This window comes from Ambystoma mexicanum, chromosome 6p (genome assembly GCF_040938575.1).
Source record: "Ambystoma mexicanum isolate Mex_15411 chromosome 6p, UKY_AmexF1_1, whole genome shotgun sequence".
Lineage (NCBI taxonomy): Eukaryota > Metazoa > Chordata > Amphibia > Caudata > Ambystomatidae > Ambystoma > Ambystoma mexicanum.
Genome location: NC_090935.1, coordinates 1,253,640,875 through 1,253,661,867, shown reverse-complemented (window position 1 = coordinate 1,253,661,867; position 20,993 = coordinate 1,253,640,875). Strand labels below are relative to the sequence as shown.

The window sequence follows — 20,993 nt, the reverse complement described above, 5'->3', positions numbered from 1 at the left end:
TTGCCGGGATGCTTGGCACAGGCAAGGCGGCCACGAGATGCTCCAGGAAGCGAAAAAGGAAGCAGACTGGTTATCCCCATCAGTCGTAGGAAGAAGACTCTCCGGGCTGGAGATCTCCTCTGTCGTTGGGAAAAGTGGTGAGACGGTCCAGCAGGGCTGCACCGGTGGTGTCGTCGTAGCAGGTCGGCTCAGCTTCTCCCTCGTCAGATTCTTAGGTCCTGTGGCGACTTCTAAAGTTCCAGTCCCCAAAGCCCTGCTTTTATGCAGAAAACCCCCATTCACTCAGCCTAGCTGTCACTCAAACATGCTAAGTGGTGAGCCGGCCGGCTCACCACTTGGGCCAATCAGGACGGAGTGCAACTTGAGTTGCCTAGGCAACTCAGTCCAGGGTGCCTAAATCCCCCTCCACCCCTCCTAAGTACCCCAGACAGAGTGGCACCACTTTGGAGGGCTTCTGTGGAGAAGCCCGCCAAAAAGCGGAACAAAGGGCTCAACTTGGGTTGGAGTCACAGAAGCGAACACAAACGCCATTTTAGAACAGAGTTCTGGCAAAAATACCAACCGGAGAATTAATATTAAATAAATAAAACAGCGGTATGTTGGAGGCTATAGGAATTAAATAATTAAAGTTGGTAGTCTAAATAATTAAAGTTGGTAGCCTCGAACAATGCAAATCCCATAGAGATATATTTGCAGTCAAATATAAAAAGTAGTATCCACTGGCACCAGCCAAAACTCGATCAGGGGGGACGGAGACGTGCCCCCTCGACTAACAGACCCCGGGCTAATCGAATTGCCCCTGCCAGTACGTCCACAATATGATGGTTTGTACTGGTTCTGTTCAGAATTTGAGACTAGTAAAGTCAATGGTGACTTTACATGCCCTGGGAGACAGTAGTCAGTCCCAGGGTATGGAGTCTATGTTGGGGGGGTCACTATGACACCCCTGTGTTACTGCACTGAGGGTGCTGTGTAACACACATCACAAAAACACATGAAGCCCTATGGAGTAATAGACCCCATAGCCCATTAAACACATCTAGAGTCAAAGAAACACACTTAAATCATGCCCAAGAGTGAGGGTAAAAGAGTCTCACTCTTGGCAGGAGAAAAAAAATAAACCCCAAAAATCCAGCAAAGCTGCTGGGGGACTCACTAGGTTAGGAAATTCAGCCTAAACAGAGAATTCTCCCTAACACCCCATAGCCCATAAAACACATGGAAAGTTAAAGGAACACCTCAAATCATGTCTAAGAGTTGGAGCAAAAGAATCTCACTCTTAGCAGGAGAGAAGAAAATAAACCCCAAAAATCCAGCAAAGCTGCTGGGGGACACACTAGGTTTGGGAAATTAGCCTTTACAGAGAATTCTCCCTAACACATGCCTTGACATGCAGGACTTATCATTCGGCTGTTTTGCCGCATATCTATCCACGGATCAGTGCTCTTTTTCACTGTCAAACCCAGTGGTTAAAAGGCACTTTGTGGGTCTCATGCCTCTTTACCCTCCTGTTCGCAAACTGCATCTGGCATGGGATCTGAACGTGATCCTTATGGCCTTGTGCCATAAGCCTTTTTAGCCAATGGCTATGGTAGACCTTAAGCACCTTTTTGTTTTAAAGTATCCTTCTTGGTCGCTGTGGTTTCGGCAAGACATGTGAGTGAGCTTCAGGCCTTATCGGTAGAGCATCCCTTCCTGGTTTTTCATAAGGATAAAGTTGTCCTGAGGACGAATCCTCTTTCCTTCCGAAAGTGGTCTCTGATTCAGTCAATCTCCTTGCCTGTCTTCTTTCCAAACCCAGCCTCAGAGGCTGAGAGGGTTTTTGCATTGCCTGGATGTTAGAAGAGCTCTTAAGTTCTATCTGGACAGAACATCTGAATTTAGGAGTTCGTCTCACCTCTTGGTGACCTTCGGTATTCCGCAGGGTAAATAGGCCTCCAAAGCGACTATTTCCAGATGGATCACTGCCTGTATTATGGAGTCCTGCGCTGTTTAAGGTCTTCAACCTCCAAATGGGGTTCATGCACATCTGGTACGGGGCAAGGCAGCTGCTGTTGCCTTTCAAAAGTATGTCCCCTGGGAGACCATCGAGAAAACGGCTAACTGGTCCTCTCCATTTGCCTTTTGCAAACACTACTGTTTGGATCCGAGCTCGAGGCCTGATGCTCAGTTTGGCCAGGCTGTGCTTAAAAACCTTTCTCAGTAAGGAGTTTTCCATCCACCTGTAATTCCTGTGAGGAGTGCTTGGGAATCTCCCATAAGTATGGAGGAAAGTGGACGGGACTTAGGAGTATAATAAGGTTACTCACCGTAGTGACCACCTTACTCCTAGTCCATAGTCCCCTTTTCTCCATACGCCCGCCCGCTGTCCCCTCTAAAGAGGTTCCTCTGTTATTGTTTAAAGGCGATAGAAAAGGACTGATGGGCAATGCACTGGGCTGAGATAAGGAGGGCGGGGTTACAGGTGCTTGCGGGAACCCGCGTAAAAAGAGAGGAAGGATACATTTTTTAAAAATGTTATGCTTTTTACAAAGAGCACTGGTCCCGTCCCACAGGACGGAGCAATGTCCCATAAGTATGGAGGAATGGGGACTATGGACTAGGAGTAAAGTGGTCACCACAGTGAGTAACCTTATTGTTTATAAAAACCCACAACAATACAAATACAACTAAACCAATTTATGCATGTGCACTAAAGAATAATCAATTACATATCTCGCATGCCAGGATACCCTCACTATTGTTAATGCAGTTCCCCAAGTTTCTGTGTGCCTGCAGGTTAGCATCTCACCATCACAGGGCACAGGTGTTTTTCTGGTTTCACTGACACCAGGGGAGGCCAACCCAACATTGCACCATTTGTGATGTTTAAAAAAAAAAAAACACATACAGCCATATGTGTTGGAGGGGAGTTTAAGGAAACTTAAGAAATACCCAATTATCCAACCACTGGCTCCATGGACAAAAGGAACTGTGACTGCAAGTTATTTTCTGCAACGTGAGTCTGAAACTGATTCGGAACAAGAATGCAGGTTAGGCTGCCGGCATGTCCAATAATTCATGGATAGTCTTCAACAGTCCAAGCTCACCTCACATGTGGACAGACAGCACATCTCTCTCAAAATCAGTGATGTACTCAGGGCAGCGACAGCTATTTTGATGAACGCTGCATGGGGCAACTGTTAAGACGTGAGCTGACGGTCATCCTACCAGACTGCCCTCTGCCCATTCAGCCACCTTGTTTTCCAAATCTCCGCACTGGAGAAAGAGGCCATAGAAATGGTTCCTCAGGCAGAAAGTAACTGGGGGTGGTACTCCCATTTATTTTTTGGCACCAAAAAAGGACAGAGGTCTGCTATCCATCTTGGGTCTGAAGCGCTTCAGCAATTTCCTCAGGAAGGTTCAAGATGGTAACACTCTCGTGGATTTTCCAGGCCCTGGAGCTCCAGGATTGATTGGTCTCTCTCTACTTTGTGACAATCCATCCGAAGCACAGAAAGTACCTGAGGTTTGTCATCTGCAGTTCTCAATACCAGTTCCCAGTACTGCCTTTCAGGCTCACCTCCAGCCCAATGGTTTTCACCAAGATGTTGCCGGTAGTGACAGGGTGTGTTCATGTTTTCCCCTTCTGGATGATTGGCTGATCACATCCCCCTCTCCAGATCAAGCTTTGGACCATCTCAGAAGCACCTGCCACATCTAAGAGGATTGTGCAGGAACTCCGGTTTTGGACTTGCTGAGAGAACTTGATGGCAGTCGGTCCATGTTGGCAACCGTTGCTGGAAGCGACTGTGGTTATGGATGCCTGCCTGAATGGCTGTGGCGCTCCTCTGAATGAGCAGATGGTGAGTGGGTTATGGTCCCTGTTGGAGATGTGGGCAAACGGACTGGCGCAGAAAGACTTTGTGTCTTCTCTATAGGGGAAGGCTTTCATCCTCACGACATACAGCACAGTGGACATACACTAAGTCAATTAGAGATGTTGTAGAATCATTTCCCCCTGTGCAGGGAAGCAATGCAGCTCTGGTTTTGGGTGTTGCAGAACAAGATTTCCTTATTGGTAGTTCACTTAGCCAAGATGGAGAACACAACAGTGGACGCCCTGTGCATGCAGAAATCTGTCTCCCACGAGTGGGAGCCATGCCAGGAAGTTCATTTTGAGATCTTAACCCTTTGGGGGGAACCCTTAAGGTGGATCTGTTTGCATCCAGTTACAACAGGAAGTGCAGACTGTTCTGCTCAAGGCAATTCCCCCCTGATTGGGGGGGGTGGGGGTCTTCCTTTCAGCAATTAAAGTCCTGCCTGCACAACTCCTCGTGTGGAGGACGACTGTTCTCGTAGCTATCACACCAGTGAGTGAACTTCAGATGTTGTAATGTAAACCACCCTTGTATACACCCCTCCTTCTAACCTGAGGTGGTGTCCTTGCACAAAAACTCTGTTTGCCAACCATCTATCCTCTGCCTCACCGTTCCAAGAAAGAGGAAACGTTTTATGGACTCCCGTGAGGGGCAATGAGTTTCTATATTACCAGAATGATTGCCATTGCACTGGAAAGCTCTTTCTGGGGTGCACCTGCCCTAAAACCGGCAAGGGAGTGACTAAGCAGACAATATGCAGATGGATTGTTTTGTGGCTATCTGAATGCTACTCTGTGGTGGCAAAGGACATCCTCAAGGCCTTGAGTGTGCATTCAAATAGAGGTATGGCGGCCACATCGGCACTCCAAAGAGGAGATCCAGCTCAAGATATCCAACAAGAGGCAACATGTGCTTCTATTCAGACCTCTGCAAAGCATTATTCCCTGGCTACTGTCAGTTCACAACGCCAGATTTGGTAGAGCTGCCCTGCAAAATGTCCTATTGGAGTTTGCTCCTCCAGCAACTTGGTACAGCTATGGGAGTCTGTCCGACAGTCCCATGTACTGCTTGTGAAGTGTTTTCCTTAACCTGTTACCCAAAGCACTGCATTTATTAGTGCTTCGGGTGACCGTATATTTAAGGAAAACCTATATTCAGGTTCCATAGTTTCCTGCATCCTGCTGGCTATGGCCACCGGGGCACGCCTAATAGTCACCTCCTCCAAAACTGCTGCACAGTAAGAGGGCCTAGAGAGGGGAGACATCCCTGTGAAACCACTACTTGCTGGGAATTACCAAAGAACCCAGAAGAAGTCAAATAATGACTCAGGTACTTTGCTGTGAGAATTCCTTTTGTTGGAAAATATTTTTGGGAACAGAACCTATGTGAACCCGCTAGAAGGGCAATTTTTAAATTTTTTGTTTCTCTGAGCTTTTGGTTACTCAAAGCCATCCAACTATTCTGGTGTTTCTGTTGCAATTTATTGCTACCACGTGTATTATTTTCCCTATAATGTAAATGTTCCCCAATAAAAATCCTTAAACTACACTTTTAGTTGAATCATTTGATCCCAGTCAAAGGACACCTTCCAGCCTACCCTTCTTATGGAATGCTTGAAGAAATCTGTGGCAAGAAGGACTAATGCATCAGAAAGTTACTGTAAGTAAATAGTTCTACACATATATGCTATAGAATGTAGATTCATCTCAAGCAAACACACAGACGTATATTACTGTATTAGAATTCCCTAATCTTAATATATTTTGTTATTTTCCTACAGCCAATGGAGATTAACTAGTCACTGTTTTTGTGTTTGATTTTTGTTTTTTGTGATATTTTTATTTTTTATGTAACAGATAGCAGGCCAGACATCTTGGATTAACTGCAATCAGCTAATTATGACATTGTTTACTTTGATAGGTCATTCCGTCAGTGCATGCCAAATTATAGCAACTATTGCAAAAATTCAGTTTTTGTTTTTAATTATGTGACTTGATTTTATTTGTGAATGTTAGATCATATCATGAAAGCCATGCAGCACAGAGTGTTTTATGGAACACATAATAAACATCTAAACTGTCTTTTTTCTAGGTGATGATACAGTTATGCCGCGTTTCTGAGGATACTGAAAATCCTGTGCTTCAGCTTGAAATTCTGGGGCTGGGGACAGAACTGAATATTAGAACTTTTGATTTGGCAGCAAGTTCTTTCTTGAGAGAAATCTGCTTGAAATGCCCAGAGTACATGGGTAAGTATTATTTAAATAATGGTGGAATGTTTGTAAAGTGTGTAATTCAGGGGCTCTTTGGGCCATCCAAGAAAGGGCACATGCCCCTGATAGGATCATTCTGGTAAGAGAAGGGGCATTTTTAATAATACCATTTATTTGAGGAGGTCCTCCAAGGTGGAAATGCCAATTGAAGAACACACCAGAACGCTGGTTCTTGCAAAGCTATTAAGAAGAGAAATGCAACATTTGCAATCTAATGGATAGTGCCCTCCCACAGATTCCTCATCTTTGATATATTCCTGCAGCTTCAGCTGGATCAAGGAAATCTTTTCACCAGCAGGGGATGCCATGTGACATTGGCGTCGGGACCCGTCAACACTGCTACTAACCAATCCCAGAAGTGACATTTGTGTCCATATATAGCTTGCACATTGCCCCATGGCCCTCATTCCTTTTGTCTGCAAGCTTCACAGAGCATTATCTAGTTTTCTGCAAGAAAACCTTGCAAGAAAAATAACCAAAATGTCCACTCTTACGCCTTTGGGCATTAAGCTATGCGCAGACTGTGATGCAAAAATGTCAAAGACCCAGACCATGTATGCATGTGGTATTTAAATGTGAAACACGACATCCCGGAATGCGGCTTGCGCCAGTTGATGACCCCAAAGGCCATTACTTGGATTAAATGGCTGGCTGCAAGACCTTATATCATACGTAGTGGGGGGTGTATAATATACATGGTTTACAAGAAAAGTATCGTACCGTGATTATACAGAGTATTCTTTACGCCATTGTTGTCCTTCCGGAAAGTCAGGTGAGCTGGCTTAACCATATTGTGGCAAAAATGCTGCATACAGTTATTAATATGCCTCAAGCAATGCCTGTTGAGGCACTCAGGCTGGAGTTTGGTCAGAGCTCGCTTATGTCATCATGGTATGTTCAGTGTTTTATTTTTTGCAAAAATTATTCAAAACAACTTGAACTCCAATAGTATGTTAAAACTACTGGGTTCTAAGTTGAAAGATCAGGAAACTAACCGATTTGTGCTTGAGTTGAAACATAGTGCCACTTCATTTCTTATGGCTCTGGTGGTTGAAGATGATATATTGGAGGTGGATCCTAACTATGAAAGTAAAATAAAAACATGGCTAGACTATGGGATAGGTCATGTAATGTAGATGCATGAAATACTAAGAAACGATACATGGAATATTCCCATCAGAGTTTTGTTGTCACTAAACCATGTGAGTAGTTGTTGAAACTGTGCTCATTGGAACTTAAACATTTTATTCTCTATCTGCATCTTAATATCCTTCCTACTAGGGAATATAGGGACAAATGGAATAAAAGGGAAAATAATATAGTTATCCAGCATGGGGTCTGGCATGGATTCACATGCTCATGAATATTCCCCGTTGTCAGGCTGGGAATCCTCGGTAAAGAAAAAATCAGTATTGGTATCAGTTTTGTTTCTGAACTGTCTTTCTTAGTAGTAACCAATCACTGGTCTCTGGGTCATACTGCCCCCAGCCAATGACTGCCCTCTCCCTAAGCGCCTCCCCTGGCAGCCATCCTCAGATCTTTACTGCACGTTCAAGTTTTGGGAGTCCTCGTGCAATAGCTCTCAAGCTTTTACTGTGTTTTCGCTCTTTTTTCAAAGAGATTTTCTCATTTTTCGGTTGAATTGAGCCTCAAGCTCTACCCTTTCTACGCCCCTCAAGGGTGAAGTTTTAATCGAGTTACACTTCTTGGAGGATTCCAGAAGATCTGAGGCCTACCATGGACATGGCCCAGGACAAGGGAAGCTCGACGCCCGGATCCAAGCTGTTCAGGAACTGCCCTGGATGCGGGTTACAGAATGTTTTCAAGGAGGACGAGCATTCGAGATGTCTCTACTGCCTTCATGAGGACAAGACACTCGTGGAGAAGGACTGTGCGTTCTGCAAGAACCCATCGGAACGGACCATGAGGGATCGTCGTACCCGCCTCGCCAGCTGGCTGGAGAAGGGCCCAGCAGGTGAGAAGAAGAAAAGGTCTGAGCGGTCTTCTAAGTCCTGTGAGGGCGCCCCGGGGTCCCAACAGAAGACTATGCACTGCGAGTCCGCGGGCCCGGGAGCGCCGAACGGTCGGGCTCTTCGGCTGCCAGGCAGGGTGCGCCTTCCACGGCACCATTAACCACGAGCCAACGCTCTGGTTCGGGGAAGAGGAAATCCGAGAAGCCAGGTAAGCTTCTGGAGAGGCCCCGGTCAATCTCAAAGGATTCAGCCGAGGGGGAGCGAGGTGGTGACCCTCCCCACAAGGTGAAGGCCTCAAGCGCGCCCATGGTGGTGAAGGCCTTGATTCACCCGGCTAAGGCCTCAATCGAGGGAGTCGCGGCGACCCTGGCGAAGCCTGTGGAGGCTACACCAGTGGAGGCGACCTCGGGCCCAGAGTTTCCCTGCCACCGCAGAGGGAATCCTCTTTCCAGCCCATTGACAAGACTCCCGTGAAGACCCCGGTGGAAAAAGAGGGCGGGGGCGGTGGCCATTACGGACACGGATTCAGGCTCTGAGGAGGAGCTGGTGGAAACCGTGAAGAACCTCACCGAGAGGTTTGAGAAGGTACGATCCCACGGGAGGGATCCCGAAGAGCTGGTCGAAGAAAGCGACGGTGGCGCCGACAAGGCTCGAGTGGAGGAGCAGCCTTCCCTCTCGTCGCAGCCATTGCCCGAGCCTCAGGACAACTCGGCGGCCATTTTGATGGCAATCCAAACCTTATGCACGGAGATAAGGACGAGATTACCACGAACCCCGGCGGACGATCCACGACCCGTCTAGCCCTCATCCCCCTCACCGGACCCCAGGGATGACACGGCGACGGATATGACGACGACGGATGACGACGACGGTGGTGATGACGGGACGGACCTTCCATCACAACTCCCTCAGGCTTCCCTGCCCGACGAAATTGGCTCCTTTCATGCCATGATCGCCAGGGCATCCGAGCTCTTCCAGCTCTGCCCTGAGGAACAGAAGGAGGGTTTCCTCTATCAACGGTGAGAGGCCAAGAGAAAACTGTCCTCGCGGTACCGTTACTCGACGATATCTGGGACGAGGGACTTGCAATCCTGAAGAACCCGTCCACGACGTCTGCCAAGAGGGACGGGTACAAGAGGAAGTACCGGGTCCCCGACGCCGCCCCTTTGTGCCTCAGGGCTCAACCTATGCTGGATTCGGTCGTCTCAGCGGCGGCCAAGAAGAAGGCGGCGGAGGCGACGGCCTCAACCTCTACTTCCCCACCTGATGACGAGGGTAAGAAATTGGACGCCATGGGCGACGGGCCATCTCGTCGTCGGCAACCACAATTAAGGTAGCCAACGCCTTAGCGATTGTGGCCGTTACGAGAGGGAGCTGTGGTAAAATATAGCTCCCCTACTGGACTTCCTACCAGAGGATAAGAGGGCAGAGGCCCTGGAAATTCTGCAGGAAGGTGAGGGGGCATCGGACCACGCCATAACGGTGGCAACGGACATTGCCAACACCGGTTTTCACCAGTTAGGCAACAGTGTTTGCCTTCGACGACGTGGCTGGCTCAAGGCGGCAGACTTCCGTCAGGACGTGCAGACCAGGGATTTCGACATGCCGTTCGACGGCAACAACCTGTTTGGGAAAACGGTGGATGAGTCGCTGCAGGCCATCAAGGCCCAAGCCCTCGGAGTCCTTCAGCAATGATGGCCCTTTCGGAGCGCAGACGCAGACAGGGGGCCTCCAAGAGATCAGGCGGTGGCTCCTCTACGTACCACCAGGCGGCCCGCTCCTTGTCCCAGGAGGATTACAGGGGTTGCGGCAAACAAGGAGGATCTCGGCGTCATCGCCAAGGAGGCCAAGGCAGTAAGGCCGCCTCCAAGCTAGATTGAACCTGCCGTAGCATCGGGCCCCCACTGAAGCACCCCGGTGGGAGGCCAGCTAGCGAAGTTCGTCAGCGCGTGGGAGTCCATCTCCACCAACCGTTGGGTGCTGGATGCCCTGGCCCACGGGCACACTCTCGAATTCCAAAAGAAGTGTCCCCGCATTCCTCCCGTGGCCAGGAAGGAAAATCACGTCCCTCAACTGCTGTTGGAGGTAAAGGCGATGCTCAAGAAAGGTGCCATCGAGCTCGTCCCCAAGAGGCTCCAGGGCTCTGGAGTATACTCAAGATACTTCCTCGTCAGAAAGAAGACCGGCGGTTGGCGCCCCATCCTGGACCTACGTTGGTTGAACAAATACATCAAGGCACAGAAGTTCAGGATGGTCACTCTCAGCACGTGCTGGGACAGCTGGAGGAGGGTGACTTCCTATCGTCGTTGGACTTGGAGGATGCTTACTTCCACATCCCCATCCTAAAAGGACACCAAAAGTTCCTCAGATTCGTAGAAGTCGGCACCCAGGGTGTTCGCCAAGTGCCTAGCAGCAGTGGCGGCGCGGCTGCGCCTGCAGGGTATGCACGTCTACCCCTACCTGGACGACTGGCTCATCCGTGCAAGGAAAAGAGAACTCGCCATCGAGCACATGGCGGAGACTGTCCGCTTACTCGCGGAGCTGGGTTTCTCCATCAACTACCCGAAATCCCATTTGGTTCCATCGCAGGTGGCACTGTTTCTGGGAGCGAAGCTCGATACAGTGCAACGATTGGCGTCTCTGTCGGAGGAAAGGACGAAGGCCATCTTAGGCAAGGTGCAGTGCCTGCTAGCCACGGACGTGGCCAGGGTGAGATCCATCAAGTCCCTCCTCGTTATGATGTCCTCTTGCATCTATCTAGTGCGCCTGCGCAGGCTACGGATGCGTCCTCTACAGGAGTTCCTCGACGCCCGCTGATGCAAGCGGCGGGCAGCTTCGAAGACAAGATCCCGCTCAACAAGGTTTCCAGACCCCGGCACACCAGGAGACGGTGATGACGGACACCTCCCTGGAGGGATGGGGTGCACACACCAGAGATCTCCACGCAAGAGGCCTTTGGCTCCCGGAGGAAAGGTCTCTCCACACCAACATCTTGGAGCTCTGCGCCGTGTTCTGGGCGCTCAAGTCGTTCCTCCCGTCCCTCAAGGACAAGGTCGTGAGGATCTTCACCGACAACACCACCACGATGTTCTACATCCAGAAGCAGGGAGGCACCAGATCCCCAGCCCTATCCAAGGAGGCCCAGGATCTGTGGCACTGGGCCGTCGCCCAGGGGATGTTTCTGGTTCCCTTCCATCTGGCAGGAATAAAAAACACCATCGCCGACTCACTCAGTAGGGAGCTGCGCTCGTGCCACAAGTGGAAACTACGCCAGGATCAAGTGGATGTCATGATGCCTACCCCCAGGCATCCAGACCAAGCCCATCAGCCCCAGGAGCAGGCATCTAGACATTTAATAAAACCTCAGCAGCCCCGGCTAGGGGCTATCTGGGTTCAGTCCTGGCGCCTTAGGCGCCAGGCTCATAGTAGGAATCAGTCCTGGCGCCTAAGGCGCCAGGCTCATAGTCATTACTTACCTCAGGCAGACCATGCTGCAAATGACTCCAATCCAACATGAAGCCTGAAAGGGACTATTTTTCTACAGGGACTATTTTTTACTTGGGTGTGGTTCTAGGGACTTTTTACCTGGGACTACTTTTGAGGCTATTTAAACCACACCCGACCAGCAACACTCGCTTCGCGTTATTCTGCATCCAGCAGCGTAACACTCACCGTGCCTGCAGCCTGCATCCAGTCTTCTGCCACGCCTGCCTCGAATCTGGAGCTCCTAAAACAAAGAGGAAAGAAAGGGACAAGGTTAGAAAACAAACTTATTTCTATTCCACACCTGATTCTGGATCCATCTTGTCTCCGGACCTGTAAAGAACATCATTTCTGCACGCGCCGCACCTCCAGCTGCAGCGCCGCGCCATACTCACCAGTCTTCACAGCATCCTTCGGGTCGGCGCTGCCTCCATCATTTCTTCGCCGAACTTCGGCACCTAGGAGACAAAAGAAAACCACAAGGTGAGCCGAGGGAACCAACAAATATAATTCTTACCACCATAGACTTACCTGATTTACCACCGGAGGCATCCCTTTGTGACTCTCCATATTTTCCCGTGCCGCATCTGTAAAGAGAGACAAAACAACACGTTTTCCTCGTGCAACATTTACCGGACAGCGCTGGGTAATACAGACTCTTACCTGAGCGCCACCAGCTGCCACAAGAGCATCTTTTCACGAGCCAGCTGCAAGACAAGAAAGGAAGGGGGGAACAAGAGTGAACATCGGACATATTGAACTCTATGAACTTAATACTTACTGGTCCTCACCAGGAACCTCAGAGTCGATACTCTCCGGAACTCTCCCAAGCCTTCAAACCAGTGAAGTAACTGGAACCGACGCGCCCCTGCAAATCCGCGCAGGATGGAGAGCTCATCTTTCAAGAATAAAAGGTGAGATTGCTGTGAGGGCATTTCGGAGGTGATTAGTTGGGGAGGACTGTGGGGATGCCATCACTTGAATCCACAAGTGGCTAAATCCATCTCTCCACTTGCAGGAGAATATTTCTACGGGTTAAGCAGACAAGATTAGGAGGGCAGATCCAGTCAGTCATCGCTGCACTACGCATCACGTGGGTGGAGACCGTAGCTGTCCGGGTCCGACCGACGCCCCTGTGGGAGCCAGGTGAGCGTAACAGTGGATCGTCTCTTCCAACGATGGGGCGAACCCCAGATCGACCTGTTTGCGACGGCGACGAACTCCAAGTGCCAGAGGTTCGCGAGCAGGTTCCCCCAGCCGAGGAGCATGTGCGATGCTTACTCGTTCACCTGGGACGGCCTGTTCCTGTATGCGTTTCCTCCGTTGCCACTGCTGCTTCGGCTCATCAGCCAGCTCAAGAGGTCCCAGTGCAGGATGATCCTCTTCGCACCGGCGTGGCCAAGACAGATCTGGTTCCCGGACCTTCTGGACCTCTCAGCGTCTCCACCGGTCAAGCTGTCGACAGATGCAGATCTTCTCTCCAGAGAGGGAGGTCCCATTCTTCATCACGACTCGGAGTCGCTGAATTTGCAGGCCTGGCTCCTGCAGCACTAGAGTTTGGAGGGTACAATATCCCGGCTGACTGCAGAGAGGTTCTTGCAAAGGCCAGGGCGTCCTCAACTCTCAAGTGCTACGTACATAAGTGGAAGTGGTTCTATGTCTGGTGCCGTGCACAGAAGATCAACCCTCTGCGGATTACGGCACCTCAAGTGCTACCATACCTACTGTCGCTGGCCAAAGCTGGACTAGCTCACGCTTCCATCAAGATACATCTGGCAGCGATCTCGCGATACACCAGAACTGCAGGACAGCCGTCCTTGTGGTCTCATCGACTGGTGAAGGAATTTATGAAGGGACTGTTCCGATCGTTCCCGCCGGTGAAGGCTCCAGCCCCGGCGTGGTAGCTTAACGTGGTGCTGACCAGGCTCATGGGGCCACCATTCGAGCCTTTGCATTCGGCTCCGTTGAAGTTCATGTTGTGAAAGACAGCGTTCCTTGTGGCCATCACCTCCGCACGACGCGTGGGACAGATTCAGGCCCTATCCTGCAAGCCTCCATACTTGACTTTTCATGATACGAGGGTGGTGCTGACGACGCACCCCTCGTTCATGCCCAAGGTGCCGTCGGACTTCCATCTTAACGAGCCCTTGGTGTTGCCAGTTTTCTTTCGGTCGCCTGAGTCGCCGGCCGAAAGGACTTTGCACTCGCTGGATGTAGCTCGAGTGCTTAAGTTCTATGTGGACCGAACAAAGGGTTTTCGGAAGGCATCACAGCTGTTTGTGAACTTTGGACCTGTGAACCAAGGGCAGGCTCCCTCGAAGGCTTCCATTTCCAGATGGCTCTCCGGCTGCATCATGCACTGTCATCGGTTGGCCAACCGACTGTTGCCCGGCCGTCCGAGTGCCCATTCGACCAGAGCGATCACTGCTACTACAGCGTTCTTGTCTGGTGTGCCCCTGCTGGGCATCTGCAGGGCTGCTACGTGGAGGTCGACACACACCTTCACGAGATTCTACTGCGTCGACCTGGATTCCAGGGAGGAGTCCAGAGTCGGCCAAGCAGTGCTACGCAATCTGTTCGCCTGAAGGTGGGCCTGGAGAGGAGTTAAGAGTTGCTTAATGTTGAATTTATGTAATGCTTAATGTTGAGCCTTTTGCCACCTCCCGTGGTTGTGCATATGTGTACTGCTATGTATTCTTACATTCATGAGCATGTGAATCCATGCCAGACCCCATGCTGGAGAAGGAACAAGTTACTTACCTGTTACTGTTGTTCTCCAGCGTGGGTCTGGCATGGATTCACATGTGCATCCTCCCTCCTTCCCCTCTGCGGCTCTTCACTTGGTCATACTGACACTTTACGTGCTACCAAATCTGAGGATGGCTGCCAGGGGAGGAGCTTAGGGAGAGGGCAGTTATTGGCTGGGGTCAGAATGACCCAGAGCCCAGTGATTGGTTACTACTAAGAAAGACAGTTCAGAAACGAAACTGATACTGTTTTTTTTCTTTACTGAGGATTCCCAGCCTGACGACGGGGAATATTCATGAGCATGTGAACCCATGCCAGACCCATGCTGGAGAACAACAGTTACCCGTAAGTAAGTAAGCTGAATGTGCCAAAATGATATAGAGACCAGTCGTCATTTGCTTACAGCATGCCCCGCTTTATTAAAGCGATACATAAGAGGGTATACAGACTTTGTCACAAAGATTGAGAACATTAGTAGTGACCAATTCTGGTCTACACTGTGGGACTGAATCCATGGTTATAACATCAGCAGCTTTCATGATATGGAAGGACATTTTAAATTATACAGCTATAGTTATGGCTTAGAACTAAGCTCTGATCTCAGATTATGTATTTGATCTAATTTTTTAAAATATCTATTGATTGGGAGATTGGGGGAACTACTTCAGAAAAGTTTTAATCATGTTTTTAATAATGTTTTTATCAAAGTGTTGTGTAATGTAAATTATTACTTAAGTATTTTTATCTATGATGATTTATTATAAATGTCTTTTTTACTGTGCTAAACGTTTATAATTAACTATTGCACATTAATAAAAAAAAGGCCATTAAAGAAATAAAGAAAGATGGTCCCAGCTAGCGCTGCGGTTTTTGGCTCGCAGATCCCTCCAAGCTCAAATTGTCATAGGGCAGAAGCCCAGAGGCTGCCAAAAAAAGAGAATCGACCTACAAACCTAAAAATAGGAGCCAAAAACATTGAAAAAATTCCCACTTGAGAAGACAGTCCTGTCATGTCTCTTCTTGTTCCTTCAAAAAATGAAAAGACTCAACAGGGACTCATCCTTGGATACTTCCCCAGGCAGACAAGCAGGTATATTTCCCATCTAAATCTGCTTTGGTGGAGCAATGGGAGCAGTTCAGGCTCCAGATGATGCAGGTGTTCGCAGCAGCGGTTCGAATAGTTTGGGCATCGGCACAGCAAAAGTGTACGTACCTTGCCGAGCTCTCCAATGCAGTCAGGCAGCCTACCAAAACAGACTGCTGAACGTTCAAAAGCTGGTGTAGTACCCAGTGGCAAGCTTACTCGAGTCGATGGGGAGTCCTCCTCAACGCTTGACACTGATGTTGCTGCATCCTCAAAGGAGCCATCGACGTTGACTTTGGAGATCTACATCTATGTCGAAATACATTCTACAGACAGTTTTTCAAGTCATTGCAATCACTATTCGAGGACACAGGTGACTCACTGTTTGGATTCTAGCCCTTTTATGGCACTCAAGGCAGACTTCCCTGAAGAATTTATTTCAAAGGAGACTTCAATCTCTGACTTGAAGGATTTCACACCTCCCCTGAGCGTGACCTGATGCAGACAAGCCCTTATGCCCATCCAAATGTTGCATCCTGGGCGAGAATGGCAAAGGTCTCCAAGCCCTTGGGTTGGGGCCCACCTCCAAGGACTGTTAATGAATATGACTTAACTGAGGGACTTGATTAGGGTCCCCCGAAGGAGCCAGTGCTTCCTTTTCATGCAGCCCTGCATCAACCTACATCATGTACGTGGGCTGTAGTGATTTTGCGTAAGTGTGATTTTGCTATATTTACACTGAAGCCCATTCTTTCACTCCACTCATTGCATAGTAGAAAGGCCTCTTTAAAAGATTGCACATAAAAAGCATTTTGTCCTGGAGCTGTGGCAGAGACTGTACACTATGCCAGCACTTAATAAAGAGCTAATGAGGAAATATAAACCATCCCCTTCAGACCCAGATTTCCTTGCCAAGCACCCAACTCCTGAAAGCTGTGTTATCCAGGCAAGTTCACTGAATTTACACACGCCTTGGCGTGTGGAAATTCAGTGTTCTTACCAACTCTTCCTCCAGATAGAGACAGGGAGACTTTTGACACCCTGGCGAAGAAAGTCTTCGCCTCAGGAAACAAGACCCTCAAATTAATTAATGCATCCTATGTCCTAGAAAAGTACTTGCACATTCGAATGGATTCTGTCCTCACACTGATTCCTCATTGTTGATACCCATCTCCCAGCAAAGCTGCTCTTTGGAAACTTTCTGCCACTAGAGGGTTCAGTGCACCTCTGTCGGCTCTGACAAAACCCAATACACTCCTGCATCAGACATGACGTTGAGGCAGTACATATAGAGGTGCTGCACATGGTGACCTCAGTTCCACCCTTTTTCCCTAGCACTCTAAATTTGAGGGCCTGCATAACCAGGATGTACTAGCTATCGGCCATGAGAGGTAGGCGGGAAGGGCAATGAGGAAACCGGGAAACCGTGGGAGGACCTTCAGAAATGTGATTACCAAAACGTAAGTCATTCGTTTTTCACAAGAGTACAGTCCTAGATTGCTACTGGAAAGCAATACTTACAAAGACATGTATTAGAATCGAGCTCTATCTCAGTTGTGCAAATAGAATTTGTCTGTCCATTATAGAGGGAAGGTATTTCCTATTGATTGCAAGACTTGATGCTTGGCCTGCCATTGAGTCATTCTTGGTTGACCCCTTCAACATTTATCCTTTGATGAAGTCCCCTGCCTGGCTCAGGACATATATAATTATATTTCTGAGGCTTGTGGAATCTGCTTAGATCACATGCTGTGCATAGGCCGACATCTAGTGGTAGCTGCGGAGAATTACAGTTTTCGTTTTCGAAACTTGAAAATGGACATCGACAGGGCGTGCCAGTAATTCTATCCCTAGTGTGACATCTACTGTACCCATGGTTCTTCCCTCGGATTGTTTATTTACGCCATCATAGTCGGATGCATATCGCTGAGTTCCTTCTTGGCTGACGCCATTATTTAGAAAAAGTTTAATTCTAGTATTTTTTTCTGTCCTTTCGATATCCGTTTACCACAAGATCTTCGGCAACGGCTTCAAGGACGAGTTTTCAATCGTCGACGACAGCAACCCCGTCTCGACGATCCTTTGTCTAGGGCCGCTGAAAGCCCACCGGGCCCCGGCCCTGCACACTAGGGAGAGCGGGGGCGGTTCATATTCTAGTCTCTTTAAGAGAATGTATATTCCCCTTTCCTCCCAACTATTTCGCCATGCTGCCACCCCCATACATCATGGAAAACACACCTTTTACATTTTGCCCTTCCTGCAATAGGAAGTTCCCCTGGAAAGACTCGCACCTGGTGTGCAATCTTTGTCTACCCAGGGATCACGCCGAGGGACAGTGCAAGTGTGGCAAACTGTTCAGACCTAAAACCCTAAAGGACCACAAGACCAAACGCTGGGCCCACCACGCCATGGACATTGAGGGAGCCTCCAGCGACGGCAGCATCAACGTCTTGTGTGATGGCGAGGGCGATCGGGAGCCATCGGATTCCCACGTGTGATCCTCCGACCCCACTAGGCAGGCTGGCAGTTCTGCTACGGGGATGACACCGGCTGCTCAAGCACTACCAAGTCTCGTCACACTAAGCACACCTCCCACGGCTGAAGGTCGACCACCCGCAGGCCGATAGGCCATGTGCGGTTTCGAGGGGAAGGTCCAAACTTTCCGTCCTCTGGGCCATCACGGTCGCGATCACCACACGACAGGCCCCGGAAACATACAGTAAAGTCAGTTTGCAAGACAGCATCTAAAACTACAAAGTCCTCGGGCACAGATGAACGAGCATCGAAAGCATCAAAAGATGCGTCAAAGGCCTCCAAGAAAAGCATAAAGAGCTTGAAAATGAAACACGTCCCCAACACCCTGTTAAAGGCCCGAACGTCAAAAGACGACAAATCTTCCATGTCCCAGATGGAAGAAGTCCAAGCTACTAGAAGCAAGGATTCCACTACCCCAGAGGGCACTCTTTCAGAAAACCCCTGTCCCAGGGCCCCCACCTACACATGCTACTCCTGCTCCCTCTGTAGTATGAAGCTCCTCACAGTGGACCACAGAGCAATTTAATAAAGCTATGAGGAGGATGCCCTCTTTTATTAATTTCTTTGACCACTCGAGGTCCTCCAAAATCTTCAGCGAAACACACAGAGTGGGCCAGGAGCCGCTAAAAGCGCAGCAGCAGTCATTCAGCCTGTCGCCAAAAGAGCCGCCTAGACATCATGTAGGCTACCACCTCGCATCAGGACCTAGGGCAAGATACCTATTACCATATCACGCAAGGGTCACATGACCCTTGCACATACACAGACCCAGAGGATGAAGGGGGAAATAGTGGACTTGGACCAATAGTTTGACGACGACGATGAGGACGTATACATCATCCTGTCCCGAGTACCCCGACACACCGGTGGCTAGACAACCAGTTACAATATAATGACCTGCTCTTATGGGCGGCAGAGCACTTCAAAATAAACACACAAGAAGCCCAATTCAACAAAGACTTTGTGAGGACATCCTTGAGGATAGAAAATGAGCAACCCAATGTATCCCCCTGTTAAATCTGTACAGAGACGCATCCAACCCCCTCTGCTTACACCCAATTTAGCACAGGCAGTCAACCCGCGCATCGAGAAGATTTTCAGACCAGCTCCCTAGTATCCCTTATACATCAGGGTGCAGTTAAAGCCTGACTCTTTAGTAGTTACTACTACAAGAAAGAGGGTGGAGACCCCTCTAACCTCTCTTGACAAGGAGAGTAAGAAAATCTACACCCTGGGCAGGAAGGCAGCTTCATCGGCAGCCTACCAAACAAGGTTTGCTAATACACTACATTCTCCAGCATGGGGTCTGGCATGGATTCACATGCTCATGAATATTCCCCGTCGTCAGGCTGGGAATCCTCGGTAAAGAAAAAACCAGTATCAGTTTCGTTTCTGATCTGTCTTTCGTAGTAACAACCAATCACTGGTCTCTGCGTCATACTGACCACAGCCAATGACTGCCCTCTACCCAAGCACCGCCTCTGGCAGCCATCTTCAGATTTTTACCGCACGTTCATGTGTTGGGATCCTCGTGCTATTGCTCTCGAGCGTTAGTGCTATTTTTTCGCGCTTTTTACAAATAACTTCGATTCTTTCGGTCAAAAGAGCCTCAAGCTCCACCGATTCTACATCCGATCAACGGGGACCCGTGTCGGATTCATCTGTGCCCCTCAAGGGTGAAGATTTCGTCGAGCTACACTTCGGAGGACTCCAAAAGCTTCTCAGGCCCGGTCTCGGAGATGGCCCAGGAGAAGGGAAGCTCGACGCCCGGAAAGCTGTTCAGTGTCTGCCCTGGATGCCAGCTGCAGAACGTCTTCAAGGAGGACGAACACTCTTTCTGCCTTTACTGCCTTCATGAGGACAAGACGCACGTGGAGAAGGACTGTGCGTTTTGCGGCAACATGTCGGAACGGACCATGAAGGACCGCCATCAACGTCTCGCCAACTGGCTGGAGGGTAAGAGCCCGTCTGGCGAGAAGAAGAAGAAATCCGAGCGGTCTTCTAAGACCTTTGAGGGCGCCCCGGCGACGGGGGCCCAACATAAGGCCAAGCACCGCGAGTCCGCTGGCACCGGGAGCGCCGAACGGTCGGGCTCTACGGGCGCCAGGCAGGGCGCACCCTCCCCGGCACCATCAACCACGAGCCAACGCTCTGGGTCGGGTAAGAGGAAGGCCGAGCACCCGGCGAAGCTCCTGGAGAGGCCCCGGTCGAGCTCTAAGGCAGAGGAGGAGCGTGGCAGTGCCCCCTCCCTCAAGGATAAGGCGGTGAGCGCACCTAAGGTGGTGAAGGCCTTGATCCATCCGACCAAGCCCTCTATCGAAACGGTCGCGGCGGCCCTGGCTCAGCCTGTGGTGGCTGCACCAGTGGTGGCGACCTCAGGGCCCAGAATCTCCCTGCCTCCTCGGAGGGAGTCTTCCTTTGTGCCCATCGATAGGACCCCCGTGAAACCCCCCGTGGGGAAGAAGAAGGGGGGGCAGGGCGTCGTCGTAGAGTCGGCCTCAACCTCAGAAGAGGAGCTGATCGAGGTCTTAAGCCACGGCCTAGGCGTGGAAGAAGGCCAGCCCGTCGGAATGGACCCCGACGCAGGTGACGACGACGACATCGTCGAGGATACCGACGGGGCCCCTGCTCGCCCGTCGGATTCCCCTCTGCCAGCGCCGCAAGACAACTCGGCGGCCATTTTGTTGGCCATACAGTCCTTATGCTCCGAGATAAGGACGAGGCTACCGTTACCGACGGAGGAACCTCTCCCGTCGGGGGATCCAGAACCGGGACCTTCTGGTGTTCCCCCTACCAAGAAAAGAAGGATCCATCCACCACCTCCTTTTCAACCGTCGCGCCCCTTCCAGCCCTCCTCCCCGTCCACCCGAGGGGATGATACGGGGACTGACACGGCAGCGACGGGTACGGACGACGAGGCATACGACGAGGATTTTCCGTCGTCGCCTCCCACCAGGGCCTCTCCGCCCGACGAGATCGGATCTTTCCACTCCATGATCTCCAGGGCTTCCGAGCTTTTCCAACTCTGCCCTGAGGAG

General features: G+C 50.0%; 1 protein-coding gene across 5 annotated transcripts in view; it reads left to right on the top strand.

The window, feature by feature from the left end:
* Nucleotides 1-20,993, top strand: part of VPS13A (vacuolar protein sorting 13 homolog A) — a 2,994,934-nt gene that overhangs the window by 1,015,219 nt on the left and 1,958,722 nt on the right. For all 5 annotated transcript variants that reach the window (XR_011280366.1, XR_011280367.1, XM_069625905.1 and 2 more), the window contains exon 26: nucleotides 5,952-6,108. Coding sequence is in view for 3 of the 5 variants with exons in the window: in XM_069625905.1 (XP_069482006.1) it covers nucleotides 5,952-6,108 (157 nt within the window). In the remaining 2 variants the exon portion in view is untranslated. The remainder of the gene's footprint in view (nucleotides 1-5,951; nucleotides 6,109-20,993) is intronic.